The sequence below is a fragment of the Melanerpes formicivorus genome, unplaced genomic scaffold, assembly GCF_026170545.1.
Source record: "Melanerpes formicivorus ecotype bairdi unplaced genomic scaffold, bMelFor1.0.p_v2 SCAF_26, whole genome shotgun sequence".
NCBI lineage: Eukaryota > Metazoa > Chordata > Aves > Piciformes > Picidae > Melanerpes > Melanerpes formicivorus.
The window spans coordinates 463,555-490,411 of record NW_027142378.1 but is presented as its reverse complement, the minus strand read 5'-3'; the positions used below and the strand labels follow the sequence as shown (position 1 = coordinate 490,411).

Genomic DNA, 26,857 nt, shown 5'->3' with positions numbered 1-26,857 from the left:
GCACTATCATCTGTCACTCTTCTCTGGGTACAGAGACACAACAGTAAGGAAAGGTGCTCCAACTTACATGGACACAGAGAGCAAAGTCTGCTGCTTCTCTTCTGGTACCACAACGGGGATGAAGAAAGAAGCATCCAATCCTCTTAAGGTAATTGTAAATCTTGCACTGCACTGGGGGCTTCCAGTTGCTGTATCCTCCTAAACAGTGAGGAAGAAAAACAATAAAAACCCCACAAAACCACAGAAATGCCACCATGAAGAATGCAAGCAGGCAGAAGCCAAGATAAATCAGGCTATAAAGACAATTTATTGTGAGCAGTGTGAAAGCAGACAGATAAGCAGAAGCCTAAAAGAACCTTTGTTGTTGAGTTAGAAAGCAAACAGGCAAAAAGCCAGCTTGCTCCTAACACAAAGCCTCTCCCCCACTGTCTTCTCATTCTGAAGAACTTCCCTTCTGGCTATCACATGCACTTAGACACAAGGCTGTTATTTTGCCCAGGTGTAAGCAGAGTTGTGGATAAGATACAGAAGCAGAGGAGCTCTGGGAACTTGACACAGTAAGAGAAACACTTCTCTCTGAGAAGTCTGTACAAATGCAATTCCCAAGACTCTGCCTGCCTGCCACATCCCATGTCAGGGCTCTTTTAAGAGTAAGATAAAAAGCTAGAACAACACCTGAAACAAATGCCAGAGTCCTGGCAAACACTTAGATGCAGTCAAGATAAGCAAAAGAAAGCTACAACTGGGGGGAAATGCAGCTATTTTCTCAACAGTTTCCTAAACCATGGAGTTACTGACGAGAAAGACAACTGAGTAACAGACCTGCTACAGACAAAATCAACACTGATCTAAAACAGGTTGCAAGGGAAAAGTAATGACCAAGGAATGCCTGAGGAAAACACAGAACTGTAACAGAGAAGAGCAGAGGATTTGCCCCCAGAGCTTCTAACCACCAGACATCAGCCTACAGGCCCAGGGGCACAGCTGCCTGCTGGAACTCCTCAGACTTTCACAGTATCACCAAGGTTGGAAGAGATCTCAAAGATCAAGTCCAACCTTGTCACCAGTGACCTCATGACTTCCACTAACACACTTGCTCTGCCTTCACCAGCTACCTAGAATACCTGTTCTTAAGAGTAAAATAAACCCAAGTGATTCAGGCATCAACAGGCCCTTCTGTCCATCCTCAGCAGCATTGAAACTCAGCTTTCTGGATGGTTCTGATCACCTTTTAAAGGAAGAGATAATCAAGAAGTTTCAGTACAGAAATGTAGTGCAATGGTGTTTCCTAAGCATAAAGCACACCTGACAAATCCTACAAGTCTGAAGCGGTGTGTATGTTTCAGGCAATCAACATCTCAAAACTGTGCTGCAGTATCCAGACTACCACAGGCAAAATTATCATACAGGCAGCTACTCAGAACATTAGTAGAAAAAGCATGAAGGGGACAAGAAGATGTTTCAGTCATGAGGGGTACCGAGCTAAGCACCTGCTATTTGTAGGCTCTGCAAAGCTTTTCTTATAGACCCATAACAATGTGAGCTCTAGCAGTCACTTTGTGCCACTACTGGTCAGATACATCTACAGATGGTACAGGAGGGGCACCCTTAAGGGCCAAGGCAGAGAGAGAACAAAATTCAAGGTGCAAGATGTAAAATCATGGCTTTTTGAACTACCAGGAAAGAGAACAAGCAGCAAGGACTTGGGAAGTAGAAAATCATCTGAGCATTATGGCTGTCCTGACAATTATGAAAGCCTAGCATGATACAGCCCAAGCTCAGCAGAGAAGCCAGACTCCAAAGCTGTCAGCAATTCTGGAACAGTCTACAAGGAATAAGAAGAGCAGAGAAGGGTAAGAGAAAAGTCCAAGAACATTCCTATTGCATGGTGCCTGGGACACTGACTTCAAACCCCCTGGTGGCTGCTTGTTCCTGTTCCTCATGCTCTCAGCATCTTTGAATCTCTGCCCAAGTGTTTCTGTAGGTTTGTTAACCTCATCTGTTTCCTTCAGTCCCTTTTACCTTGAAAGCCCCAGAAGAATGTCCCTTGGTTCAGGTTAGCTGGCAGCTGTGTGAATAAGCTTGCCCAGTTGTCCAGATCCACCAGCACAATGTGAGTCATGGTACTCAGGTAGTCAAGATCAGGAAGTTCACCACCTTCAACAGGATAAAAAGGATGCATTTAAAGTTGGCCTTTCTGCTCTGCTGACTTACATCAGTTTATGTCATGCTTTTGAAAATTGGTGTATTCAGCTGCTCTGGGAGCTCAAAGTTACAAACCACAATGCTGCTTGTCCACAGCTTCGTTTCAATCAGCTGCAGTAGCACTCAGTCACACAGAGACCAGCCAAAGGTAGAACCTAGCTATGTGACGGTGCAGAGCTGCAGAGCTCTGTGCAGGCACAGGAAGCTGCTGTCCTGCACTCAGAGATGCTAACAGTCCATCTAATACTCAGCTGTGCACCCCCTACTCTGGCAGACTTCTGTGACATTCACTTGCTGGGGTGCCCAAAAGCTGAGACCACAAACGGCAGCCTTTCAACCAAAAGCATTGTGACCCCACAAGTAACTTAGAAACACTTCCAGTTTCTGAACAAAGCACACCTTCAGCACTCCTGAGGCCATTCTTAAGAGTTACAGGCTGGTCTGGGGTGGAAAAAGCAACATGAACTTTAAAATATATCATGATTTGCATGCTCAAGGCACAAACCCTAACACAGACTGAGAGCATCACTTCTCAGCTGAACCTTGCTGGCAAGCTAAGGAGCCAGAGAAGAGGGTGTTACAATGACAGTACTGCCCAGCCAGAGAACACCACCAGGGCCCCAAATGGTTGTACTTACAAAGACAAGAAGTTTCTCTTGCATGTGTGTGCTCTAGAGCACTTCTCCCTTCCTAGGGGAAAGATCTGTCTGAGCAACTTCATTGTCTCCTTGTTTTAACACCCAATTATGCTCCCAGCTCGTTTGAAAATCACTTATTTCAGCCACAGGATTCTCATATCTGTCCAAAACATTCATGCATATGGCATGCAGCAATCAATTGTTGAGTCCACCTTCTGGGAACCCAAACACCAAGAATTGAAGCTGTAGCTTTGTGAGCTGCTTTAGAGATCAGGGGTATCACATTATTAACTAAGGTTGGAAATGACCTCAAGGATCATCGAGTCCAACCTATCAACACAGACCCCAGGACTAGACCATGGCACCAAGTGCCACATCCAATCCCCTCTTGAACACCTCCAGGGATGGTGACTCCACCACCTCCCTGGGCAGCACATTCCAATGATGAATGACTCGCTCAGTGAAGAACTTCCTCCTCACCTTGAGTCTAAACCTCCCCTGGCGCAGCTTGAAACTGTGCCCCCTTGTTCTGGTGCTGGTTGCCTGGGAGAAGAGACCAACCCCTTCCTGGCTACAACCACCTTTCAGGTAGTTGTAGAGGGCAATGAGGTCACCCCTGAGTGTCCTCTTCTCCAGGCTAAGCAACCCCAGCTCCCTCAGCCTCTCCTCACAGGGCTGTGCTCAAGGCCTCTCCCCAGCCTCGTTGCCCTTCTCTGGACACCTTCAAGTGTTTCGATGTCCTTTTTAAACTGAGGGGCCCAGAACTGGACACAGGACTCAAGGTGCGGCCTAACCAATGCAGAGTACAGGGCACAATGACCTCCCTGCTCCTGCTGGCCACACTATTCCTAACGCAGGCCAGGATGCCATTGGCCCTCCTGGCCACCTGGGCACACTGCTGGCTCATATTCAGGCAGCTGTCAATCAGTACCCCCAGGTCCACCTCCGTTTGGGAGCTCTCTAGCCACTCCAACCCCAGCCTGTAACTCTGCATGGGATTGCCAGGTAGGCAAAGGGTGTGCCACAGATCTGCACCGACGCCGATACAGTGCGGCAGAGACAACAACACTGGTGAAAAGAAAATACCCATACACACCTTCAGCAGAGAGCTCAGAGTCCTCCTCCTTCTGTCCCTGCAGGGGAGGTGACTGTGGTGGTTCCTGAGGCCTGGGTGGGGATGCTTGAATTTTTTGCCTGTGGGGCTTCCTGTCCACACAAGCCCCGCTCGCTGCGAAGCTGAAGACTTCACTTCCCACGGCCGAGGCCAGGCCCGAGAGGTCAGGCTTCTGCAGGAAGCAGTGTTTCACGTGGTAGTGCTGCTGGGCGCTCTGAAGATCGTCGAAGTTCCTGCCGCAGGCGCCGCACCTGACGAAGTACATCCGTCCCTTGCGCTGCCGCGCCGTGTGCCTGGCCAGGTGCCTGGTCATGCCGGCCACACTGCGTTTGGTTGCAGGGCAGCAGCAGCAGAGGAGCGAGAGGTTTCCTCTCTGCAGCAGGGCTTGCTGGCACCTCATGGAATCGTTCCTCCTGCTCACTCTGGAGTTGTAAGCTGACTGGCAGCCACAGGTGAGAAGGGAACCTTTCTCCACCGGGACCAAGCTCTCCTCTTCCTTTATCAATGCCTCCACCCGCTCTGGCACAAACGTGTAGTCCCTGCTGTGGATCTCCTGATAATGGGCGAGAAATTCTTCCTCTCTGTCAAAGAAGAGGCTCCCACAGAGGCCACAGAAGAAGCTGGCGGGCACCTCCCGGCCGTGGCACTCCTGGCAGTGCCGCTGCAGCGTGTCCACCCTGCGGAAGTGGCTGAGGCAGAGGCGGCAGCAGTACATGTGGAAGGTGTGGCTCTCCAGGGACCAGCAGTGCTGCTGGACGCTCTCCTCGCTCTCAAACAGCTCCTCGCAGACGCGGCACTGCCACTTGCCCAGCAAGGGGCTCTCCGCCGGGGACAGCTCTGTGGGGCTGAGGACGCAGGCTGTGCTTCCACCTGCAGAGGTGCACGCTGCTTCAGGCAGGGCTTCGTCTTCTAAAGCTTCTTGCTCATAGTAGTAAGTGTGTCCACCATGACACTCGGTGATGTGCCCCATAACATCCTCCTCTCCCAGCAGGTCCACGGAGCAGGCTCTGCACCAGAGCAGGAAGTTGTTCAGGTGTGCTCCCCCGTGGAAGCGACTCATGTGCAGGCGGATAATGCTGGAGCTCTCGGCCAGCTTCCCGCACACAGCACACTTGTGACAGATCCTATTTGCTGACAAAACGTGCTTCTCCACGGCCTCTTCCGTCAAAAACTTCTGAAGGCACTCACAGAACCAGGCTCTCACTTTGCAGGTGTTCTCTTCGCTTTGGTTTGCAACCTGGTCTTCACCTTCAGCCTTGAAGGGGCTCTTCCGCTTGGCAGGAGTGGCCCCCGCCTCGCCGGGAGGCTCCTCCGCACTCGGATGTCTCTTAAGCAGCAGCCTCGACCGCTCCGCAGCGTGGCACAGGTACGACTGCTTCTTCCCATTGATGTGGCAGAACATCAAGACGGACTCCTCCACCGTGGTAAGAACTTTAACCTCATGCTGAGTGGTTTGCTCGTGCTGGGTGATCTGATCCTTGTCAGCAAACAGTTTATTACAGCTTTCACAGCACCCTTTCGTTTTAAATATCGCTGCCACTTGGGCGATGCTCTTCCTGGACAGTGCCACAGGCCCAGAATCCTGACAGCGTGTTCTAGAACAGGTTACAGAGACAGAGATTATAGCACCATCTGAATCGTTTCTGAACATCACCTAGCAGCTGCAGCCATGAGTGCCTGGAAACTGGCCTCTGGCCACTTGAGCTCACCTACCAGCTTGCCACAAGAACACACAATGCCCACCTCGTCTCTGCACTTCCAAGAGAAGGAGGTGCTGATTTCAAAGGGCAGCACTTCAGACTGCCACTTAGGCTGCTGACTCAGTACCTTCTAGAAATCAGATACTGCCAACTTAGAAATAGGGGAATAAAGGCTGGGGTCACAGTGGCTGGAGAGCAGCCAGGCAGAGAGGGACCTGGGGGTGCTGGTCGATGGTAGGCTGAACATGAGCCTGCAGTGTGCCCAGGCAGCCAGGAGGGCCAATGGCATCCTGGCCTGCATCAGGAACAGGGAGGTCATTCTGCCCCTGTACACTGCACTGGTTAGGCCACACCTCAAGTCCTGTGTCCAGTTCTGGGCCCCTCAGTTTAGGAAGGAGATTGACTTGCTGGAACAAGTCCAGAGAAGGGCAACGAAGTTGGTGAGGGGCTTGGAACACAAGCCCTATGAGGGAGCTGGGGTTGCTCAGCCTGGAGAAGAGGAGGCTCAGGGGTGACCTTATTGCTCTCTACAACTACCTTAAGGGGGGTTGTAGACAGGCAGAGGTTGGTCTCTTCTCCCAGGCAGCCAGCACCAAACAAGAGGACATAGTCTCAGGCTGCACCAAGGAAGGTTTAGACTGGAGGTTAGGAGGAAGTTTTACACAGAGAGAGTGATTGCCCATTGGAATCAGCTGCCTGAGGGGGTGGTGGAGTCACCATCACTGGAGGTGTTCAGGAGACTTGATAGGGTGCTTGGTGCCATGGTCTAGTTGATTAGGTGGTGTTGGATGATAGGTTGGACACGATAATCTTGAAGGTCTCTTCCAACCTGGTTTATTCTATTCTATAGACTGAGTTCTGCTGGGCTTTCACAAGAAGTAACAGAAGGGCTACAGACATGGCTCAGCATCCTACAGTGGGTTGTGTGGGGTAAGGCAGGGGAAAAGGCATGGTAAGGGGGTTTTTGAGTTTGTCCATCAAGTCAGCAGTCAGATGGTCCTAGATGCCCTGAAGTCCAACAGCACTAGGAAGAGCTCTGCCTGCCTGTAACAGATCTGAGGGTGCTGACATTACAGACAGCTGTGCCTTACACACCTGAAATGAGCTGTCAGCTCCATATGCGAGCGCAGCGCCTTGCAGCAGGACAGACACTTCACTTGGAAGGGCACCTCCTTACACAGGGAGATCAGCAGGTTCTTTGCATATGATGGGAAAGGTAGAGGGAGGTCAGCCTTCATGTCATCTGTGGGGTGGGATGGCAGAAAAACAACACAAGCAGATGTTACAAGAGCTCTTCCACAGTACTTCAGCCTTCATGTGGCACAGTTACAAGTGTCAGAGGCTGCAGAAAGCAAACCACCAGGTGCCAGCCGAGGCACAGTCACTGTGCAGTGGGAGCTGCACATAGAACTGCATTCACTTCTCAACACTTCTGCAGCAACCTTGCATCTGAATCTGGCTGATCCTGGCTTTTCCAAGATGCAGTCTTGCACTTGGTGACTGAGTCTCCTTTTCCTCCTCTGGGTCAGGTGTATCTCCTAGGTAAAGTTCTTGCTGACTTCCTTCCCCTGCTCTATGACCACCTGACATCAGCATTTACAAAAACAAGAGAAGAAAAGGCAACTCATTTACTGAGGGCCCAGCCTAGGTGGTAACTCTCCTTGAAGCTTTCAGGTGCAGGACTCTCTTGTTCTGAGAGTATACTCCATGTCTAACTCCAGGTACCAGCAGAATAAAATCTTCACTAGAGCAAAGAGAATGGGAAATGGCTCATGAACTACACACTGCTGTTACTGCTCTGCACCTTAGGAGACAAACCTCACTTGACTTTTCTGTTTAGCATGATGCAGTGATCAGACAGCAATAATTTGAGGCTATGCCTTCCAGCTAACTTTACTGCCAGGTCTTGCAAACTGTGCTGATCATATCACTCACCAAAACCTACCAAGGCAAAGAAAAACCCAGGGCACTTCCTTTCTTTTTCTGAGCTGCATGCTGCCCACCTCTGGGTGCTTGAAATTTGTTCAAAGGAATGACTCACCACTAAGTCTTAAACCTATGGCTTGATTTTAAAGTCATCTACAGTCAGCACATTCAGAACCAATGACCAACAATAGACGAGGGGAGAGCAATTGATGCCATTTACCTGGACCTAAGCAAAGCCTTTGACACTGTCCTGCACCACATCCTGGTCTCCAAACTAGTGACACATGGGTTGGATGAGTGACCACTAGATGGATAAGGAACTGGCTTGATGGCCAAAGAGTGGCTGTCAATGGCTCCATGTCCCAGTGGAGGCCAGGGACAAGCAGAGTCCCTCAGGGATCAGTCCTGGCACCAGGCTTGTTCAACATCTTTGTGGGTGCCATGGACAGTGGCACTGAGTGCACCCTCAGCAGGTTTGCTGATGACACCAAGCTGTGTGGTGCAGCAGACAGCTGGAGGGAAGGGAGGCCATCCAGAGGGACCTGGACAGGCTGGAGAGGTGGGCACAAGCCAACCTCAGGAGGTTCAACAAGACCAAGGGCAGGGTCCTGCATCTGGGTCGAGGCAATCCCAGGGACAAATGCAGGCTGGGCAGGGACTGGCTGGAAAGCAGCCCTGAGGAGAGAGACTTGGGGGTGCTGGTGGAGGAGAAGCTCAGCAGGAGCTCTCAGTGTGCACTTGCAGCCCAGAAAGCCAATCAGATCCTGGGCTGCAGAAAGAGAAGTGTGGCCAGCAGGTCAAGAGAGGTGATTCTCCCCCTCTGCTCAGCTCTGCTGAGACCCCACCTGGAGTACTGCCTCCAGGTCTGGAGCCCCTATTACAAGAGGGATCTGGAGGTGCTGGAAGGTGTCCAGAGAAGGGCCAGGAGGATGATCAGAGGGCTGGAGCACCTCTCCTGTGAGGACAGACTGAAGGAGTTGGGGCTGTTCAGTCTGCAGAAGAGAAGGCTCCGAGGTGACCTCATTGTGGCCTTCCAGTGTCTGAAGGGGGCCTACAGGAGGGCTGGGGAGGGACTGCTCAGGATCTCAGGTAGGGATAGGACTAGGGGGAATGGAATGAAGCTGGAGGTGGGGAGATTCAGGCTGGAGGTGAGGAGGAAGTTCTTCCCCATGAGAGTGGTGAAGCCCTGGAATGGGTTGTCCAGGGAGGTGGTTGAGGCCCCGTCCCTGGAGGTGTTTAAGGCCAGGCTGGATGAGGCTCTGTCCAGCCTGATCTAGTGTGGGGTGTCCCTGCCCATGGCAGGGGGGTTGGAACTAGATGATCCTTGTGGTCCCTTCCAACCCTGACTGATTCTATGACCTCTCTGAGAACAGAACTGTGTTAGATTTACACTGCTTGAGAGAACTCAGAACTCTGCAGCTGGTTCTAACTTCCACAACAGCAGCAGTACTGACTCCACCTGCAGGAAGGTGCCTTCAAAACCTGTCTTTACTGTACAAGATGATTATGAAGATGGGAAATAACTACACCAAGGCTTATCCTCCAAGCTACCTAGAATAGCCCAGCTCCTTGAATACAATGTCAAGTCCATCCACACCTCATCTGTCTCAACCCTTCACCTGACACTGAAGTAGATGCTTTAGTGCCTACTGCACACACAAAGCCAAATGGTCAGCACAGCTTTGATGGCCATTAAGCCTGCTTTTGAGACCCTGCTCAGACAGGTATCTTCACTGGATGCATGCAGTAAGTATGGTTCTTACTCACAGGATGTTACCAGCTCACAACACAGCCAGTATTTTAGCCTTCAGCAGCAGTGTGGCCAGTGCAAGTCACCAGACCAGCAGCACCATTCCAGCTGAGCAGGCTAGATTTGCAATTGTATGGAGAAGAAACTTTCCCAGGCCTTTTCCACCAGGAATGCTACGGACACCCACCAAGAAAAGTAGCCTCCAGCAGACTTCAGACAGTCCAGTAAGGGGAAGGCACATCACAGCCAGTCTGACTGGAGTTGAAAAGCAAACCAAGGTGCTTTGATCCAAGTTCCCAAGTGTGAACTTTTTTAGGACAGTAGCTTCACAGTCACTGGAAGCTGAGAAGCTCATGTGAGAGACCTGACAGCGTGGAGATGAAGCAAACTCTGCTTCTCATTACAGCAACTGTGATGGAGGAACCTCTTCTACATGAAAACACAAATTGCAAACCATCTCCTCAGAGACCTGTATCAAATATTGAAGACCCTAAAAGAAAAACATGAATTCATTTCAAATATGTTAAAGCCTTCAGCTTTTCTCACACAGCTCTGTCACAAGGATCAATGCTCAGAAGGAATGAATAGCAGCACGCCTAGCAGCGACATACCACCCAGGTCAGAAGCTTGGAGGGCATGGTTCTTCTCTGCCATATGCTGCCAGCACTCCTCTCTTCTGGTGAACAGCAGGAAGCAGCTGGGGCAAGCAAAGCAATGAATGTGCTGTGGGGGGAGACCTTCTCTGTGTCCATCGTTCGCATTTAGCTGGAAGAGAAAACGGTCTGGTGAGGAAAGACCACTCACAAAGCCAGCCCCAGGTCTCCTCATGTCCATTTCACTTTTAGGTTTTCAGATGCCACTCCTGTATTTACCTAGAGCCTACCCCTTCGTGCTTCAGCTTGAGACACAAGGGTCTGGCCAAGCTGCCACTGTCAAACTCATCCTGATGGCACCAGCAGCTTCTCTGTTCCCTTCCTGCACCCTCCCAGGAACCAGACTCCATCAGTTCTTGGATAACCCCCTTACCCAGGCTCTCAGAGCAGCTCCTTCTGCCACTAACAGCAGGTTTTATGTCAGTTCTTCCTGAATCTTGCTAACCTCCAGCTTCTCAAAATGCTGATCCTCAGACCAGCCTGACAAGTCCTTGACTTTTATTGGAGTCAATTCCTTCCACTCCCTTTGCCACCTACATCAACTTCAGATCTCTGCCTTCAGGGCAAAAATCCTTTAATCTTGCTTCTGATAATTGACTCCTTTCTCATGTCACTCAAAGAACCATGACATCCTTATGTTTCCTTCCACAGCTTTCTTTAGGATTACCTCCCAGTCCTTCCACACCCAAGTAATTCCATCTCCATGCCTGCTGCAAGAGCCACTCCCTTTCCCCAAACTAGTCTGAACTCTTGCTGATGCCCCAGACACAGCACAGGCACACAGCTTGGGAGCAAGGGAAAAGAGCAAGGGCAAACTGTGATGCAATCTTTCCAGCTTGTCAGGTATGACTATGCATCAGGAGTTACTACTACTAGCTAAAAGCAGTCCAGCTTTTAGGGTACCTAAAGCTCCCCCTGACTTTAACACAGCTTCTAGAGACTAGGTGGGAACACAACAGCATCTGCTAGTGAAACATTACACTGAGAAAATGCTATCCATTGTCCAGCTCAGCACTAGACTGCCAAAGCAAAACTATGCACCCAGAAGGTAAGACCTGAGCATCTGTCATGGAACTGAGACTTTACAGTGCTGTTAGGAACAGAAGAAGAGGAGAGATCATTCTCAAACAGTGGAGGGAGGGAGGAAGAACACCAGAAAACAGCAAATCCTATTACCTTACATTGCAAACTCAAATGCTAGCTTAGCCCTTTCCCTGCTGTATGTTAACTAGGGAGCAATAGTATCATAGTATCAGTCAGGATTGGAAGGGACCACAAGGATCAGCTAGTTCCAACCCCCCTGCCATGGGCAGGGACACCCCAAACTACATCAGCCTGGCCAGAGCCTCATCCAGCCTGGGCTTAAACACCTCCAGGGATGGGGCCTCAACCACCTCCCCGGACAACCCATTCCAGGGCTTCACCACTCTCATGGGGAAGAACTTCCTCCTCTTTGTCTGGAGGAAGGCCTTGGACATAGCAAGCACATCTGTCAGAGACTGGAAAAGAGAAGAAACAGTTGCATCTGAACCACTCAAGTTTCTTCTCTTATTCTGTTGCCTCTTGTTCCAGGTCTCCTTTCTGCTGTCTTTCTTCACCACCACTTATTTCACCCTAACTTCTTGCCTTTGTCTTTCAGTTTTGGAGACACAAAAAAAGGGAGCACCTTCTGACAGCACCAGTAGAGGGACAAGAGGTTCAAGACTGCACTACAACCCTCTACAAAGCACACTGGAAAGTACAACCTAATGGTCAGGTCTAATGGGGGTACTGTCAGGAAACACTGCAGACCGAGAAAAACTATCTTGAAGATGAAAAAGAAGGGAGGGGAGACAAAGAAAGTTAAAAGAGAAAGAAAATCAGTGTGCAATTACCCATCTTGAAAACCTTCTACCACACTCAGCCAGGTGAGTTACTTAGCCTTATGATCTTGCCTTAGATGAAAGATGATCATTGTACTGCTGAGAGGTTGGAAATCTCTGGCAGCATATCACACAGGCAACAGAATTATTTGGGGGTCCATGCAAGGTGACTGTCGGATCACAAGGGGAATGATCAAACCTGGAGAGCAAGAAATACACAAACCAGTCCCTTCCAAATTGTCACTGTGGTTTTGTGATGGGAAACAGTCTGTCTTTTGAAGCCACTGGACAAAAAAAAACCCCACTAACAAATTAACCTGAAGTGTAGATTTCCTCCCTTCCCTCATCATGAACTCTATCAGCTCAGGTATCCTGTACAGAAGTGATTCTCCCTGCAGCTTACCTGTCACAAAGGCCACTCTGCAGAGGAATCATTGCTCTTATGAGCAAGGAAACTAACAAGGTCTGGGTTTCCTACAAAGGTGTTCTTCAAAACTGATTTACTTTACTTGCCTGTACTAGCTCTGGATAGGACAGAGTTAATTTTCTTCCCAGCAGCTTGCAGAGTGCTGTGTTTTGTATTTCTGAAGCAGTGATACTAACAGGGCTGTTACAGAGCAGTGCCTGCACAGCCTCAAGGCCATCTCTGCTCTCATGGCTGCCCTGACAGATTAGGCTGCTGGTAGGCAAGAGGCTAGCCATGGACAGAGCCAGACAGGTGACCTCAACTGACCAAAGGGATATACCACACCACATGGCACTGTGCTCAGCAACTGAAGCTGGGTGAAGGAGGAGGAGGAAGAGGCAATATTCAGAGCTCCCAAGTAACCATTATGAGCAGCAAGGCTCTGCCTGCCAACAGCAATTCTGTGCCTGGCTTTACTACTGTGCACAGCTTTTGCTTTATCACAGTATCACTAAGGTTGGAAGAGACCTCAAAGATCACCAAGTCCAACCTGCTTTGCTCCTAAACTGCTTTTATCTCAGCCCAGGTTTCTTGCTTCTCCCCTTTCCACTCTCTTCCCTGTCCCAGTGGCATAAGTGAGTAGCTGTATGTGGCTGAGCTGTGTTCCAGGGCTAACACAGCGCTCACCTCAGCTTCTCTCATCACTGCTCTCTGAGACACATTCAGCAGTTAAAGGGCTGGAAGTGACCATGGGGTCAGCTGTGAACAAGATGTCTGGCCTACAGCTCTTGCTCCTCATTAGGGGCATTTTTTAAGCTGACCATCAAGCTGGATGTTAGCCTTTTGCTCTTTCTCAAGTTTGGATGAAGAAAAGCCAGGAGAACAGAAGTCTTCTCTCTCAAAACACCCAGATATTAAAGAATTGCTCAAGAAGAAATCAATTCTGAATGAAAATTACACCCAAACCAACAAACAAACCCTAACAACAAACCCCCAACCAAACAAAACCACCACCCACAAAACCAAGTAAAGCAAAGCACTGAGGAGGTTGACCACATCAGCTATGAAAAACCAGGAGCATTTTGCTCTCCAAAGGATTCCTGTCACCATCAGCAGTTTCAAGTAAACTTGATGCTGATGCCCTGAGGCTGAGCATATGCTTGCAGAATTGTTTACTCCTTACCTTTGAAGGTGACCTAGGAGGAGATGCCTGTTGTCAAACACTCTGTTGCAGTGCATCACAGGACAACATACAGACCCGGTCACAACTTCCGTCTGATTCGCCGTCCTGCGAGCGCCTCTTCTTCCACTGTTAACGGTACCTGGTTTAAGGCCTGTGTCATAAAACAAAGCACTTCACCAGGAGCTCAAGCAGAGAGTCTCAAGAGAAAACAAAAGCACACAAGGACTAAAGCAGTTTAAAAAAATACAGATCAAGCTCTATTGATTTTTAACAGTGCACAGTAACTCAGTAACCGGGGTCGGAGTGGCTGGAGAGTGTCTGGAGTGTCTGTGTTGATCACAGTATCACAGGTATCACAGTATCACTTAGGTTGGAAAGGACCTTGAGGATCATCGAGTCCAACCTATCAACACAGACCCCAGGACTAGACCATGGCACCAAGTGCCACATCCAATCTCCCCTTGAATGCCTCCAGGGTCGATGACTCAACCACCTCCCTGGGCAGCACATTCCAATGACGAATGACTCACTCGGTGAAGAACTTCCTCCTCACCTCGAGTCTAAACCTCCCCTGGTGCAGCTTGAGACTGTGTCCCCTTGTTCTGGTGCTGGTTGCCTGGGAGAAGAGGCCAACCCCTTCCTGGCCACAACCACCCTTCAGGTAGTTGTAGAGGGCAATGAGGTCACCCCTGAGCCTCTTCTTCTCCAGGCTAAACAATCCCAGCTCCCTCAGCCTCTCCTCACAGGGCTGTGCTCAAGGCCTCTCCCCAGCCTTGTTGCCCTTCTCTGGACACGCTGAAGTGTTTTGATGTCCTTCCTAAACTGAGGGACCCAGAACTGGACACAGGACTCAAGGTGTGGCCTAACCAGTGCAGAGTACAGGGCACAATGACTTCCCTGCTCCTGCTGGCCACACCATTCCTAATGCAGGCCAGGATGCCATTGGCCCTCCTGGCCACCTGGGCACACTGCTGGCTCATATTCAGGTGGCTGTCAATCAGCACCCCCAGGTCCCTCTCTGTTTGGGAGCTCTCAGCCACTCCGACCCCAGCCTGTAGTTCTGCATGGGATTGCCGTAGCCAAAGTGCAGCCCCTGGCACTTGGACTTGTTGAATGCCATCCCATTGGACTCTGCCCATCTGTCCAGTCTGTCAAGGTCCCTCTGCAGAGCCTTTCTACCCTCTAACTGACTAACATCTGCCCCTAACTTTGTGTCATCTGCAAACTTGCTGATGACTGACTCTACCCCTTCATCCAGATCATCGATGAATATGTTGAAGAGGACAGGGCCCAGCACTGATCCCTGGGGGACACCACTGGTGACTGGCCTCCAGCTGGATGTGGCACCGTTCACTACCACTCTCTGGGCTCAGCCTCCAGCCAGTTCCTAACCCAGCACAGAGTGTAATGGTCCAAGCCACGGGCTGACAGCTTAGTCAGCAGTTTGCTATGGGGGACGGTGTCAAAGGCCTTGCTGAAGTCCAGGTAGACCACATCCACAGCCTGCCCCACATCCACCAGGCAGTCACCTGATCATAGAAAGAGATCAGGTTGGAGAGGCAGGATCTGCCCTTCCTAAATCCATGTTGGCTGGACCTGAGCCCTTGGCCATCCTTCAGGTTGGACTCGATGATCCTCGAGGTCCTTTCCAACCTAAGTTATACTGCGATACTGTAACTGCAGGATGTGCTTGCTCAGTGGAGGAACCTGTCCCTCTCTTCAGCCCCCAGCAGGATTTATCCTCCAAACACTGACACCTTTACTTCAGGGCCTGCAGGAAATACTTGAAATGGATCCAACTTCCTGCTCCCTCTGGCATTCTGCTTGCAGAAGCAGTTAACATCCCCTTAGTGCTCTCAGACTTGGTGTACCACATGTTCTAAGCAGCAGAACAGAGGAAGGGCTGTGATGGAAACGAGCGTTGAAGAGCTTTCACAGCTCACAACCCAGCAGAGCTCAGGGTGTAAGATTTGGCTGTGCCTAAGAGGCACTCTCCAGCTGACCCTCAGCACTGCTCAGCACTCTGTTCTGCAGGGCAGGGCTGGAAGTAGCCTCACTGAGCCTCTCTCACCTGGCATCTTTAACCACTGATCCACACACAAGCGTGCAGCCTCCGTGTCGCCGCGCTCCCGCATGAACTCCAGCTCCTGCAGCCCGTGAGCATACTGGGAATCCACTTTCTCCTGAAGGGGCAAACACGCCAGGTGAGGTGGACTGGAGAACCAACACAACTCAAGACATGTGGGTCCCCAAAAACCCAAGGACAAAACACCCAACACAATGGACAAAAGCCCTAAGGGGAAGAAAGTTACAATCATACAACTAAGCTGACTTCTACAACGGGAGGGAAGGGCAGGTCCCCGGGAGGGAAGGGCAGGTCCCCGGGGGGGAGGGAGGGAAGGGCAGGGCAGCCCCCGGGGGGGAGGGAGGGAAGGGCAGGGCAGGGCAGCCCCCGGGGGGAGGGAGGGGGGGAGGGAAGGGCAGCTCCCCAGGGGGGAGGGAGGGAGGGAAGGGCAGGGCAGCCCCCGGGGGGGAGGGAGGGGGGGAGGGAAGGGCAGCTCCCCAGGGGGGAGGGAGGGAGGGAAGGGCAGGGCAGCCCCTGGGGGGAGGGAGGGGGGGGAGGGAAGGGCAGCTCCCCAGGGGGGAGGGAGGGAGGGAAGGGAAGGGCAGCTCCCCAGGGGGAGGGAGGGAGGGAAGGGAAGGGCAGCTCCCCAGGGGGAGGGAGGGAAAGCAGCCCCCGGGGGGGGAGGGAGGGAGGGAGGGAAGGCAGCCCTTGGGGGGGAGGGAGGGAGGGAGGGAGGGAGGGAGGGAGGGAGGGAAGGGAAGGGCAGCTCCCCAGGGGGGAGGGAGGGAGGGAGGGAGGGAAGGGCAGGGCAGCTCCCCAGGGGGGAGGGAAGGGCAGCCCCCAAGTTAAAAAATGATAAAATACTGAAAAAAAAAGTCCCAAGCTTTGTGCCCTACACAAACATTACAGCTTGGGTCAATTTACTTTGCACCTACTGAAGTCTCTGAAGCATAGCCAAGAAGATTCTTAAGATTATAAAAATGAAACAGTAAGGAAAACTTCCATTTAGCAAGCAAGGCAACACAAAATGTTTTCTGAACCCAAGCAGTCACTCTGCTCTGCTGCTAAAGGCAAAAAAAAACCCCAGGCAGTTTCACTTTGAAATGTACTTTTAGTTCTGCAGATTGCATTAGCTGAAGAGTGAGGAATCACAGAATTGCTTTGGTTGGAAGAGACTCTCAGATCACTGAGTCCAACCTGCAACTCAGCCCCTCCGTGGCTACTAAACCCTGGCCCCAAGTGCCATGGCCACAGCTTTCTGGAACACCTCCAGGGATGGGGACTCCACCACCTCCCTGGGCAGCCTCTGCCAGTCCCTCACCACTCTTCCAGCCAAGCAGTCTTTCCTTAGCTCCAGCCTAACCCTCCACTGACACAATTTCAGGCCATTTCCTCCTATCACAGTATCACTAAGGTTGGAAGAGACCCCAAAGATCATCAAGTCCAACCCGTCACCCAACACCTCATGCCTACTAGACCATGGCACCAAGTGCCACGTCCAGTCCCCTCTTGAACACCTCCAGGGGTGGGGACTCCACCACCTCCCTGGGCAGCACATTCCAATGGCTGACAACTCTCTCTGGGAAGTACTTTCTCCTCACCTCAAGCCTAAACTTCCCCTGCTGCAGCCTGAGACTGTGTCCTCTTGTTCTGGTGCTGGGTGCCTGGGAGAAGAGACCAATCCTATCATAGTATCATTCAGGGTTGGAAGGGACCACAAGGATCATCTAGTTCCAACCCCCCTGCCATGGGCAGGGACACCCCACACTAGATCAGCCTGGCCACAGCCTCATCCAGCCTGGGCTTAAACACCTCCAGGGACAGGGCCCCAACCACCTCCCTGGACAACCCATTCCAGGGCTTCACCACTCTCATGGGGAAGAACTTCCTCCTCACCTCCAGCCTGAATCTCCCCACCTCCAGCTTCATTCCATTCCCCCTAGTCCTATCCCTACCTGAGATCCTGAGCAGTCCCTCCCCAGCCTTCTTGTAGGCCCCCTTCAGATACTGGAAGGCCACAATGAGGTCACCTCAGAGCCTTCTCTTCTCCAGACTGAACAGCCCCAACTCCTTCAGTCTGTCCTCACAGGAGAGGTGCTCCAGCCCTCTGCTCATCCTCCTGGCCCTTCTGTGGACACGTTCCAGCACCTCCACATCCCTCTTGTAATAGGGGCTCCAGAACTATCCTATCATCTGATCCTAGCTCACCTTCTGCTGTTGATCTATTCCTACACATATCTTTATTATCTTTCACAGCAGTAGCCAGATGAAGTTTGAACTGGGATTTGGCCCTTCTCACTTTCTCCCCACAGTGCCTCAACACATCTTTATAGTCCTCCTGACTGGCCATGAAATCTCCTCATTCCTGGAGCCCCAGCCAAAGCTCTCTGCTCAGCCATGCAGGTGCTCCTCACTGGAGCATCCTTCAGGGCCTGACCCAGAGCCTTCAAGACTTCCTTCTTACAGAGCACCCAGCCCTCCTCAGCTCCTTTGCCTTGCAGAACAGCCTCCCAAGAGACTCTGTCAATCAATCTGTCAAAGTCTGCCTCCCAGAAGTCCAAGGTGGCTGTTCTGCTGATCCCCTCCTTACTGCCCTGAGAGCTGGAAATTCTGTCATTTCATGAGCACTGCCCCCAAGACATCCTCTACCTGCTACATCCTCCACAAGTCCTTCCCTGTTAGCAGCAGGAGTGCTCCTTCCCCAGCTGTGTCAGGAAGTTTTCTGCCACACACTCCAGCACCCTCCAGGACAATTCCCTCTCTGCTGTGCTGTATTCCCAACAGACACCCCTGGACACCCCTGGCCCAACAGACACTCCCTGGAGGTGTTCAAGAGGAGATCTGACGTGGCACTTGGTGCCATGGTCTAGTCATGGGGTCTGTGTTTATAGGTTGGACTTGATGATCCTTGAGGTCTCTTCCAACCTTAGTGATACTGTGATACACCTGGGTAATTGAAACCCCCCCCACCAGAACAAGAAGCAGTGATTGTGAACCCCCCCACAGCTGCTTGCAGAGTGCTTCAGCCACCTCAGCACCCTGACAGACTCCTACCACAGTGTCTGCCTTATTGGCCTTGATTCTTACCCATTCAACCCTATCATCACTGTCACTATGCACTGGGCAGTCACATCCCTCCCTGAGAGAGGGCCATCCCAACCACCTCTCCCTCCTTTCCTGGCCCTCCTGCAGAGCTGGTACCCATCAGTTGCAGCACATCAGGCGTGCAACCTGTCCCACTGTGTTTCCATGGCAGCTGCTATGTCGTAACTGCCTCACAGCACAATGGCTTCCAGTTCCTCCTGAGCTAATGCTCCTGCCACCTTCTGAGAGACAGTGCCTCTACTTCCTACCAGGCTGATCTCTTCCCTAGCGACCAAGCTATCAAACCCTGTGTCTTTAGTGACATACAGGTCACTGCTCCCCACCTCCACTGAGCTGACCACCTCCCAGCCCTCACTAGCACACTGTCCCACAGCATGCCACTGCAGGCTGCTCTAGCAAGCCCTTTCTGTCCCACATTCCTTCAGCTCCAGTTACAGTATCACAGTATCACTAAGGTTGGAAGAGACCTCGAGGATCATCGAGTCCAACCTATCAACACAGACCTCATGACTAGACCATGGCACCAAGTGCCACATCCAATCCCCTCTTGAACACCTCCAGGGATGGGGACTCCACCACCTCCCTGGGCAGCACATTCCAATGACCAATGACTCTCAGTGAAGAACTTTCTCCTCACCTCGAGTATAAACCTCCCCTGGCACAGCTTGAGACTGTGTCCCCTTGGTCTGCTGCTGGTTGCCTGGGAGAAGAGACCAACCCCTTCCTGGCTACAATCACCTTTCAGGTAGTTGTAGAAGGCAATGAGGTCACCCCTGAGCCTTCTCTTCTCCAGGCTAAGCAACCCCAGCTCCCTCAGCCTCTCCTCACAGGGCTGTGCTCAAGGCCTCTCCCCAGCCTTGTTGCCCTTCTCTGGACACCTTCAAGTGTCTCAATGTCCTTCTTAAACTGAGGGGCCCTGCCAACAAACCCTGCTAGCTCTTAACCCAGGATCCTTTTCCCTCTTTGAGGCAGGAAGCCTGCAGCAGGAAAATCAACATTAACAACAGGATTTTTTAGCCTCATGCTCAGACTACTTCAAAAAGCTACACAGCTATCTCTGACTCCACTTTGCAGCTGAAAAAACTCTGGGGCAGCATGGATTGCCTAGCTCTAACTGATGGAGACAGGAGTGGGATGAAGGCCTCCATCCAGGCATGAGGAGAAACTTCTTTACTTTGATGGTGGTGGAGCACTGGCAAAGGCTGCCCAGAGAGGGGGTGGAGTCTGTTTCTGGAGTCATTCAAAGCCTATGGACACCATCCTGTGCAGCCTGCTCTGGCAGAGAGGTCTGACTCCATCTCCAAAGGTGCCTTACAACTATTGCTGTGTGATTCTGGGTGAATTTCATGAGGTTCTTGTCAATCTGTTCCTTCAAGGCCCCACAGACAGCAGACCCTACCCTGAAGTCTGTTGACTGTACCTCTGTGATAAAAAAAGACAACTCCATGACTTCCAAATGCCTGCACAATGGGATTTGACTTGAAAATTATGCCTTATACCTAGAAAATGTCATCCCACTGCGAAGTGTTACCCAACACAGAGTCTGCCAAACAGCTTCCCAAGTACAAGAGTGTGGTGGGTTGGAAGGCAGATCCTCCCTTGCCTCCCACCAGGGCAAAAAAAACCAGAGACTCACACAAGCAGACTGCAGAAGGGATGGAAAGTTTAAATGGAACCACAAGCACAGTGACAAAAGGAGACTCCAAAGCATACCCAGAAGCATCCCAACACTCCCCTCTCCCCACCTGAGGGTGCACCCATAACCCCCAGGGCTCTTTCTTCCCCCCCCTCCACTGTTAGGCTAATCTCAGCTGGCCAGATCTGAGATTGCCCTTCCCACTTTTCCTCTTGGCATTAAGCCTAGCCAGGCCTAAAAGGCCTTGAGATAACTCCCCCTGCATTACCAGAGAGTAGTGAGGGAAGAAAGAGGAAGTGCAGGACTTTGCAGGTGGTTTTATAGGGAGCAGGACATTATGGGAATGAAATACACAGCTTCCTGTGTCCACCCACTGGGCTGGACACCCAGGGCACCAAAGGTGTATCTTGTGTGGTAGCAGCAGAAGGCAGCCAGCCTAAACTACCACAAAGAGCAAATCAGGTAGGTCACTATGTTTGCTAGGTGGTGGTTCCTGGCACTGCTGCTTTTCAGCCATGTAGCTGCAATAACCAATGCTAGTGTCCCTGGGCTACAGAGCCAAATGAGGTTTTGCCAATGGCCTGCATCAAGGCGAGGTTGTTCCTCCCTCTAGGAGCAAGAGTAGCCAACTGGCAACTTCAGAGCCACCGAAGAGACAAAGCCCAGGCTGCGTTTGGACTGACACCACAGAAACAAACCTCTCCAGCTGCTAGTCGGGTGTCTGCCTCACCAGTCTCCTTCACTTGCAGCGAAAACAGACTCCCCTACGATGCAAGTCTGCTGAAGCCAAGCACGTGCAGTACCTTAAAGGCTCTGTTTCTCTCTTCCTTTTGCTGCTTCTCCACCTCGACGTGGCGCGCCAGGCGATCCAAGGTGGACGCGACGCGCTCCTTCTGGTAGTCGACAGCATCCTTGCGTCTGGCGGCGCCCTGCGAGGCCAAGGTGAAGCTTGGTTTGGCGGCTGCCAACAGGCACCGGCACGGCGAGAAGCAACACCCACGCATCAGCACCTCCCTCAGCACAGTCTGATCCCAGGTTCCACGCTCTCCTTTGACAGTTGTCTCCTGTAACTGCTCTTGAAAAGGAAGCCCCAGCCTGCCGGCAGCAGCGAAAGCCAGGCGGCAGCAGCAGCCGCCTCACAACGGCACTAGCGGGAGTGCGTGTGACTCGCAGGCATCCTGCTCAACTCACTGAAAAGTCAGTGCATTCTTCTCAACAGGGAAACAAATTCCTCAAGATCTCAGAGCCAACATGCAGCCCCAGCTGACCAACTGAGCACCGGGATGGTTCCTGCTGTAACAGAACACAGCCCAGCCCAGCGGCTGCCCCTAGCAGAAGGGACAGGCCATACACCAGAGCGGCTCCTGGGGCACAACCAGCTCCAGCCATCATTGCAGTGGAGCGAGGCCATGCCCCACACCTTTCCTCAGGGACCAGGTTCACATCCTGGACTGCAACACAGGAGATAATCACTGCTGGTAAACACAACTCCAGCAACTTCTCGGCCACTGTCATTCTCCATGGCCCTGCAGAGTGGCCATGGCAAGCACTGACCAGCCTGCTTCTGACTCACATCCTCTTAGGAGGGATCATGAATAATAAGGCTGGAGTTCAGACCACGCTGTCATCAGCATAAAAGTCCTCCAATCTATAAACTACTCCCAGACAGTTATTTCAGAGGGAAAAGGCATGGAAGCTGGCCAGATACATTTGCAGGCTAGAGACCGGACACGCTGACTGCTGAGGTCACTTGTAAAATGACAATGCTCTTTCACACATCTGCTAAAACCACTGAAAGCCCAACAGGAGCTCCAACTCTGCTTCAAGCATGCAACCAAAGGAAGCATTGGCATTCTTGCCTTCCACTCAACAGAAGATAAAAACCAAAAGAGAATAGAATAGACCAGACCAGGTTGGAAAAGACCTTTTAAGATCATGGAGTCCAACCTATCACCCAACACCACCTAATCAACTAAACCATGGCACCAAGTGCCTCATCCAGGCTCTGCCTAAACACCTCCAGGGATGGGGACTCCACCACCTCCCTGGGCAGCACATTCCAATGGGCAATCTCTCTTTCTATGAAGAACTTCTTCCTAACATAAACCTCCCCTGGCACAGCTTCAGACTGTGTCCACTTGTTCTGGTGTTGCTTGCCTGGGAGAAGAGACCAACCCCCACCTGGCTACAACCTCCCTTCAAGGAGTTGGAGACAGCAGTAAGGTCTCCCCTGAGCCTCCTCTTCTCCAGGCTAAGCAACCCCAGCTCCTTCAGCCTCTTGGTTTAATTTATTCATCACTTGTTAAAAACACTTTCAATGACTTCTGTTGAGAAGAGTAACTGATAGGAAAAAAAACCACAGGAGCCTAATTATTTTATTCACTAGAGAAGTCCCAAAATACAACACACTCACATGAACATAAGAGCTGCTGTTAGGTTCTTCATCCTCACTGCTGACAAGATCAATGCATTCCAGTACAGGCCTTAAAGGTCCTTCCTGAAAGAAAGTATTAAGCACAGGCAAAGGAGCATTAAGCTGGCAGCCTCAGAAATGAAACATGGCACACACCTGAAGGAGAAATTCACCAGGGCTCCAAGAGAGTGCAGCAATGAAATTCCTGCAGGGCAGCTGTTCTACTTCACAGAGTAATCCACAAAACTGGTTAAAAAAAAGCAACTGGGAAAGCTATTTGCAAACAATCATCTATATGTTAACTTGATACTTTATCAATTAAAAAAATCAATCAAATGAACAGTCTTGGCTTGCTTAAGAACATATTCTTCACTCTCTCAGTCAGCTGAGATCTGCTTCTTTGAGGAGACTTGACAGGGTGCTTGGTGCCATGGTCTAGTTGATTAGGTGGTGTTGGATGATAGGTTGGACTCTATGATCTTGAAGGTCTCTTCCAACCTGGTTTATTCTATTCTATTCACAGCCATTCAAGTTGCAGCATTAATTCAATGGCAACAGGGCAGCAGGCAGTCACCAAGAGAGACAGTCTTTAAGATTTCACTAAGCAATGTTCAACAGGCTTCTATTGGGTTTCATAGAATCAATAAGGTTGGAAAAGACCTCAGAGATCATCAAGTCCAACCTATTACCTAATACCTAACACCTCCTGACAACTAAACCATGGCTCCAAGTGCCACATCCAATCCCCTTTTGAACACCTCCAGGGATGGTGACTCCACCACCTCCCTGGGCAGCACATTCCAATGGCCAACAACTCTCTCTGGGAAGAACTTTCTCCTCACCTCCAGCCTAAACCTCTCCTGGCACAGCTTGAGACTATGTGCTCATGTTCTGGTGCTGCCTGCCTGGGAGAAGAGACCAACCCCCACCTGGCTACAAGCTCCCTTCAGGTAGTTGTAGACAGCAAGAAGGTTTCCCCTGAGCCTCCTCTTCTCCAGGCTAAACAACCCCAGCTCCCTCAGCCTCTCCTCACAGGGCTGTGCTTAGGGTTTTGGAGAGACACAAATTACATTCCAGCTGCAAAAGTGTGGTGTCTTGACTCCAGGTGTCCACCAAGTGAGTCCACCTCAGAGATAAATCATTGTCTTTTAACTTTTGAGCACCTAAATACCCCTGCAGGAAAGGCCTGTTCATTGCCTTCAGGCTTGAATCAAACATCACACACAAAAGGTTAAAAGGAAAATCATCTAATTAATGTTCAGCACTAAGACAAGCTCACAGGAAAACAGCCTATTAGTCCTGGCATCGATTAACCACTTGATTTTATTCCCACAACTCCTTCCTTAGAGAAGATCATTTCCCTGTTCCTGCATATGGCCCTGCCATCCAGCACCACTTCCTGATGTTGGCCTGAGGCAGCACATAACCCACTCTGATTTCATGGATATTTACCAGGTGTATAGAATCATAGTAAGGTTGGAAAAGACCCCAAAGATCATCAAGTCCAACCTGTCACCCCACACCTCATGGCTACTAAACCATGGCACCAAGTGCTATGTCCAATCCCTTTCTGAACACCTCCAGGGATGGGGACTCCACCACCTCCCTGGGCAAACTGTCATAAGGTTACACTGACATGGCCATGTCAGCATTACACTCACTATTGTCCTGTAGCTACTGTACAGTGCTTCACAGTTTGAGAAGGTTGAGGCCTCTAACCCATGATTTTCCTCCTCTTCTTCTTCCAGACAAAGCATAGTTGTTTTGACCTCATTTTACAGTGTGAGCAGTGCTTTGTCCCCATTAACTTCACTACTCATGCAGGAAAATGCTGTGCAACAGGATTACCAGAAAAGTCATTGCTAGTGATTTCAGAATACCCACTGCCCTGCTGGGATGCTGCCCTGGTTTTGGCTGGGAGAGAGTTCATTTGCTCCTAGCAGCTCCTAAGTGCTGTGCTCTGCATTCAGTGTGACAATGCTGTTGGTGCCACACTGAGGTTTCAGTTGCTGCTAAACAGCCACTGTCCTAAGTGAAGGATGCTTCAGCTTCCCATGCTCTGCCAGCCAGCAGTGAGGGAACATGGCCAGGAACAGCTGAACAGCTAAAGGGATATTCCATCCTCTGAGGGGTGTTCCATACCACCATGCTTAGTGTATGAACTGGAGGGAGCTGGCCAGGAGGGGCAGGGCACTGCTCAGGCATCAATCAGTAGGTAGTGAGCAACTGCACTGTGCATCCCTTGTTTTTTCTTGAGGATCACCTCACCCCCTTTTTGTTATCCCCTTTTTCATTACTATTACTGTAATGAGTTTTATTATTTCCCCACTCCTCCTCCCCATCTCACCAGGCCCCTGCCCAGCAAGCAGTTTACTACAAAGTGTTTCCAGTACAAGATCGACTTACTCCAATGAATTGAATTTCATCTTCACTTTCACTTGCTGAATTACTCGTGCCAGCGCTGACAGAGCTCGGAGACTCCATTATCTACAGAGAAATGAACAAAACACGTTTTAACCTCTTGCTCCAAGTTTTCTTCCACTACAGAGCATTTCCCGTCTCATGCCTGCTTTGGGTCCGCAATCTGTGCGACGCAATTAGCTGTGACACATCAAAAAGCGTTAACAGTTTAGATCCGGATCATGCAAAACAGGACCTAAGCTACCAAGCGCCCCTGCACCTTACGTTCCCCGAGCAGCCACAGCTGCAGCGTGCGGCTGGAGCTGGGGGACAGCGCTAGGGCTGCACCCCGCGCCCGAGGCGGGGCCGAGCTCCCGCCCAACGGCGCACACCGAGCGGACTCTCAACACCGTACCTCGGAAGCCTTGGGCCGCTCTAGACATGCAGCAGAGCGAGAAGGCTCCGCGTTCTGCCCCCCGTGAGCGTCCTGCCCCCCACGGCCGGCCAGCCAGCCCCCCGAGCGTCTTAGTCCCCACGGCCGGCCAGACAGTCAGCCCCCCGAGCGTCCTGCCCCCCACGGCAGGCCAGCCAGCCCCCCGAGCATCCTGCCCCCCACGGCCAGCCAGCCAGCCCCCCGAGCATCCTGCCCCCCACGGCCAGCCAGCCCCCCGAGCGTCCTGCCCCCCACGGCCAGCCAGCCAGCCCCCCGAGCGTCCTGCCCCCCACGGCCAGCCAGCCAGCCCCCCGAGCGTCCTGCCCCCCACGGCCAGCCAGCCAGCCCCCCGAGCATCCTGCCCCCCACGGCCAGCCAGCCAGCCCCCCGAGCATCCTGCCCCCCACGGCCAGCCAGCCAGCCCCCCGAGCATCCTGCCCCCCACGGCCAGCCAGCCCCCCGAGCATCCTGCCCCCCACGGCCAGCCAGCCAGCCCCCCGAGCATCCTGCCCCCCACCGCCGACCAGCCAGCCCCCCGAGCGTCCTGGCCCCCACACCTCCTGCCCCCCACGGCCAGCCAGCCCCCCGAGCCTCCTGCCCCCCACGGCCCGCGCCGCCCCGCCTGCCGCACGGCCTCCGTGAGCGGCGCGGAACCGCGGCCCGCACCCAGCCCGGTTCTGCTGACTCAGGTTTCTTTACCGGCACCGCCGCTCCCCGCACCAGGGCACATCGCTACCAGGCCGCCACAAACCCAGGGTGCGCAGCAGGGAAGGCAGCGGCGGCCTCTCGGAGCGCCGGTTGCTCGCCCAGCCACCCCACCCAGCGCCGGCTGCTCGCCCACCGCCCCGCAAACCGCCCCGCAAACCGCCCCGCAAACCGCCCCGCAAACCGCCCCGCAAACCGCCGCGGGCCACAGCCCCCGCTCGCCCCGCAGCCAGCGGCACCTGAGGGCACGGCGAGGCCCCGACCCCGCGCGCCGCTTCCTCTTCAAGCTGGCGGCGGCGGCGCGGGCAGAGGCTTGCCGGGACTTGTAGTGCGGCTCGCTGCGCCTCCCACTCGCTCCTGCCGCAGGGCATGTCCCGGCACCACCGCCACAGCCCCGCCGCACACGCTCGCTGGAGGCGCCTCGGGACCCTTCCGTCACCGAACTCCCACCGCCCCTCCTCGGTCTGCAGTCCGGCTGCACCTGCTTCCCGCGCCGCTGCCGGGAGGGGAGGGGGCGGCCGCTGGCGCTGACCTGGGGAGGGGCGGGAAGGCAGGAAATTGGCCGCTCCGGGGAAAGCTGGGCGCGCACGCCGCAGGGCGTAACAATCAACAAACGCTTTCCCGCGGTGGCCTTCCCCTTCAAACTACGCGCAGTAACCAAAA

General features: G+C 52.3%; 1 protein-coding gene across 4 annotated transcripts in view; it reads right to left on the bottom strand.

The window, feature by feature from the left end:
• The window catches only part of ZNF451 (zinc finger protein 451), a 42,490-nt gene extending 15,839 nt beyond the window's left edge, over positions 1-26,651 (bottom strand). The window contains exons 1-12 of one of the 4 annotated variants that reach the window (XM_068153420.1): positions 26,434-26,651; positions 25,063-25,143; positions 22,657-22,740; positions 21,047-21,172; positions 15,509-15,620; positions 13,438-13,588; positions 11,921-12,047; positions 9,945-10,098; positions 6,753-6,900; positions 3,940-5,552; positions 2,023-2,157; positions 68-198 (exon numbers count right to left, since the gene is read on the bottom strand). In XM_068153420.1, the coding sequence (XP_068009521.1) occupies positions 68-198; positions 2,023-2,157; positions 3,940-5,552; positions 6,753-6,900; positions 9,945-10,098; positions 11,921-12,047; positions 13,438-13,588; positions 15,509-15,620; positions 21,047-21,172; positions 22,657-22,740; positions 25,063-25,143; positions 26,434-26,565 (2,994 nt within the window). In that variant the 5' untranslated portion in view covers positions 26,566-26,651. Of the gene's footprint in view, positions 1-67; positions 199-2,022; positions 2,158-3,939; positions 5,553-6,752; positions 6,901-9,944; positions 10,099-11,920; positions 12,048-13,437; positions 13,589-15,508; positions 15,621-21,046; positions 21,173-22,656; positions 22,741-25,062; positions 25,144-26,188; positions 26,288-26,433 lie in introns of those variants that run through there. The other 3 variants (XM_068153421.1, XM_068153419.1, XM_068153422.1) reach the window with 3 other exon arrangements.
• Positions 26,652-26,857: the final 206 nt, after the last annotated feature.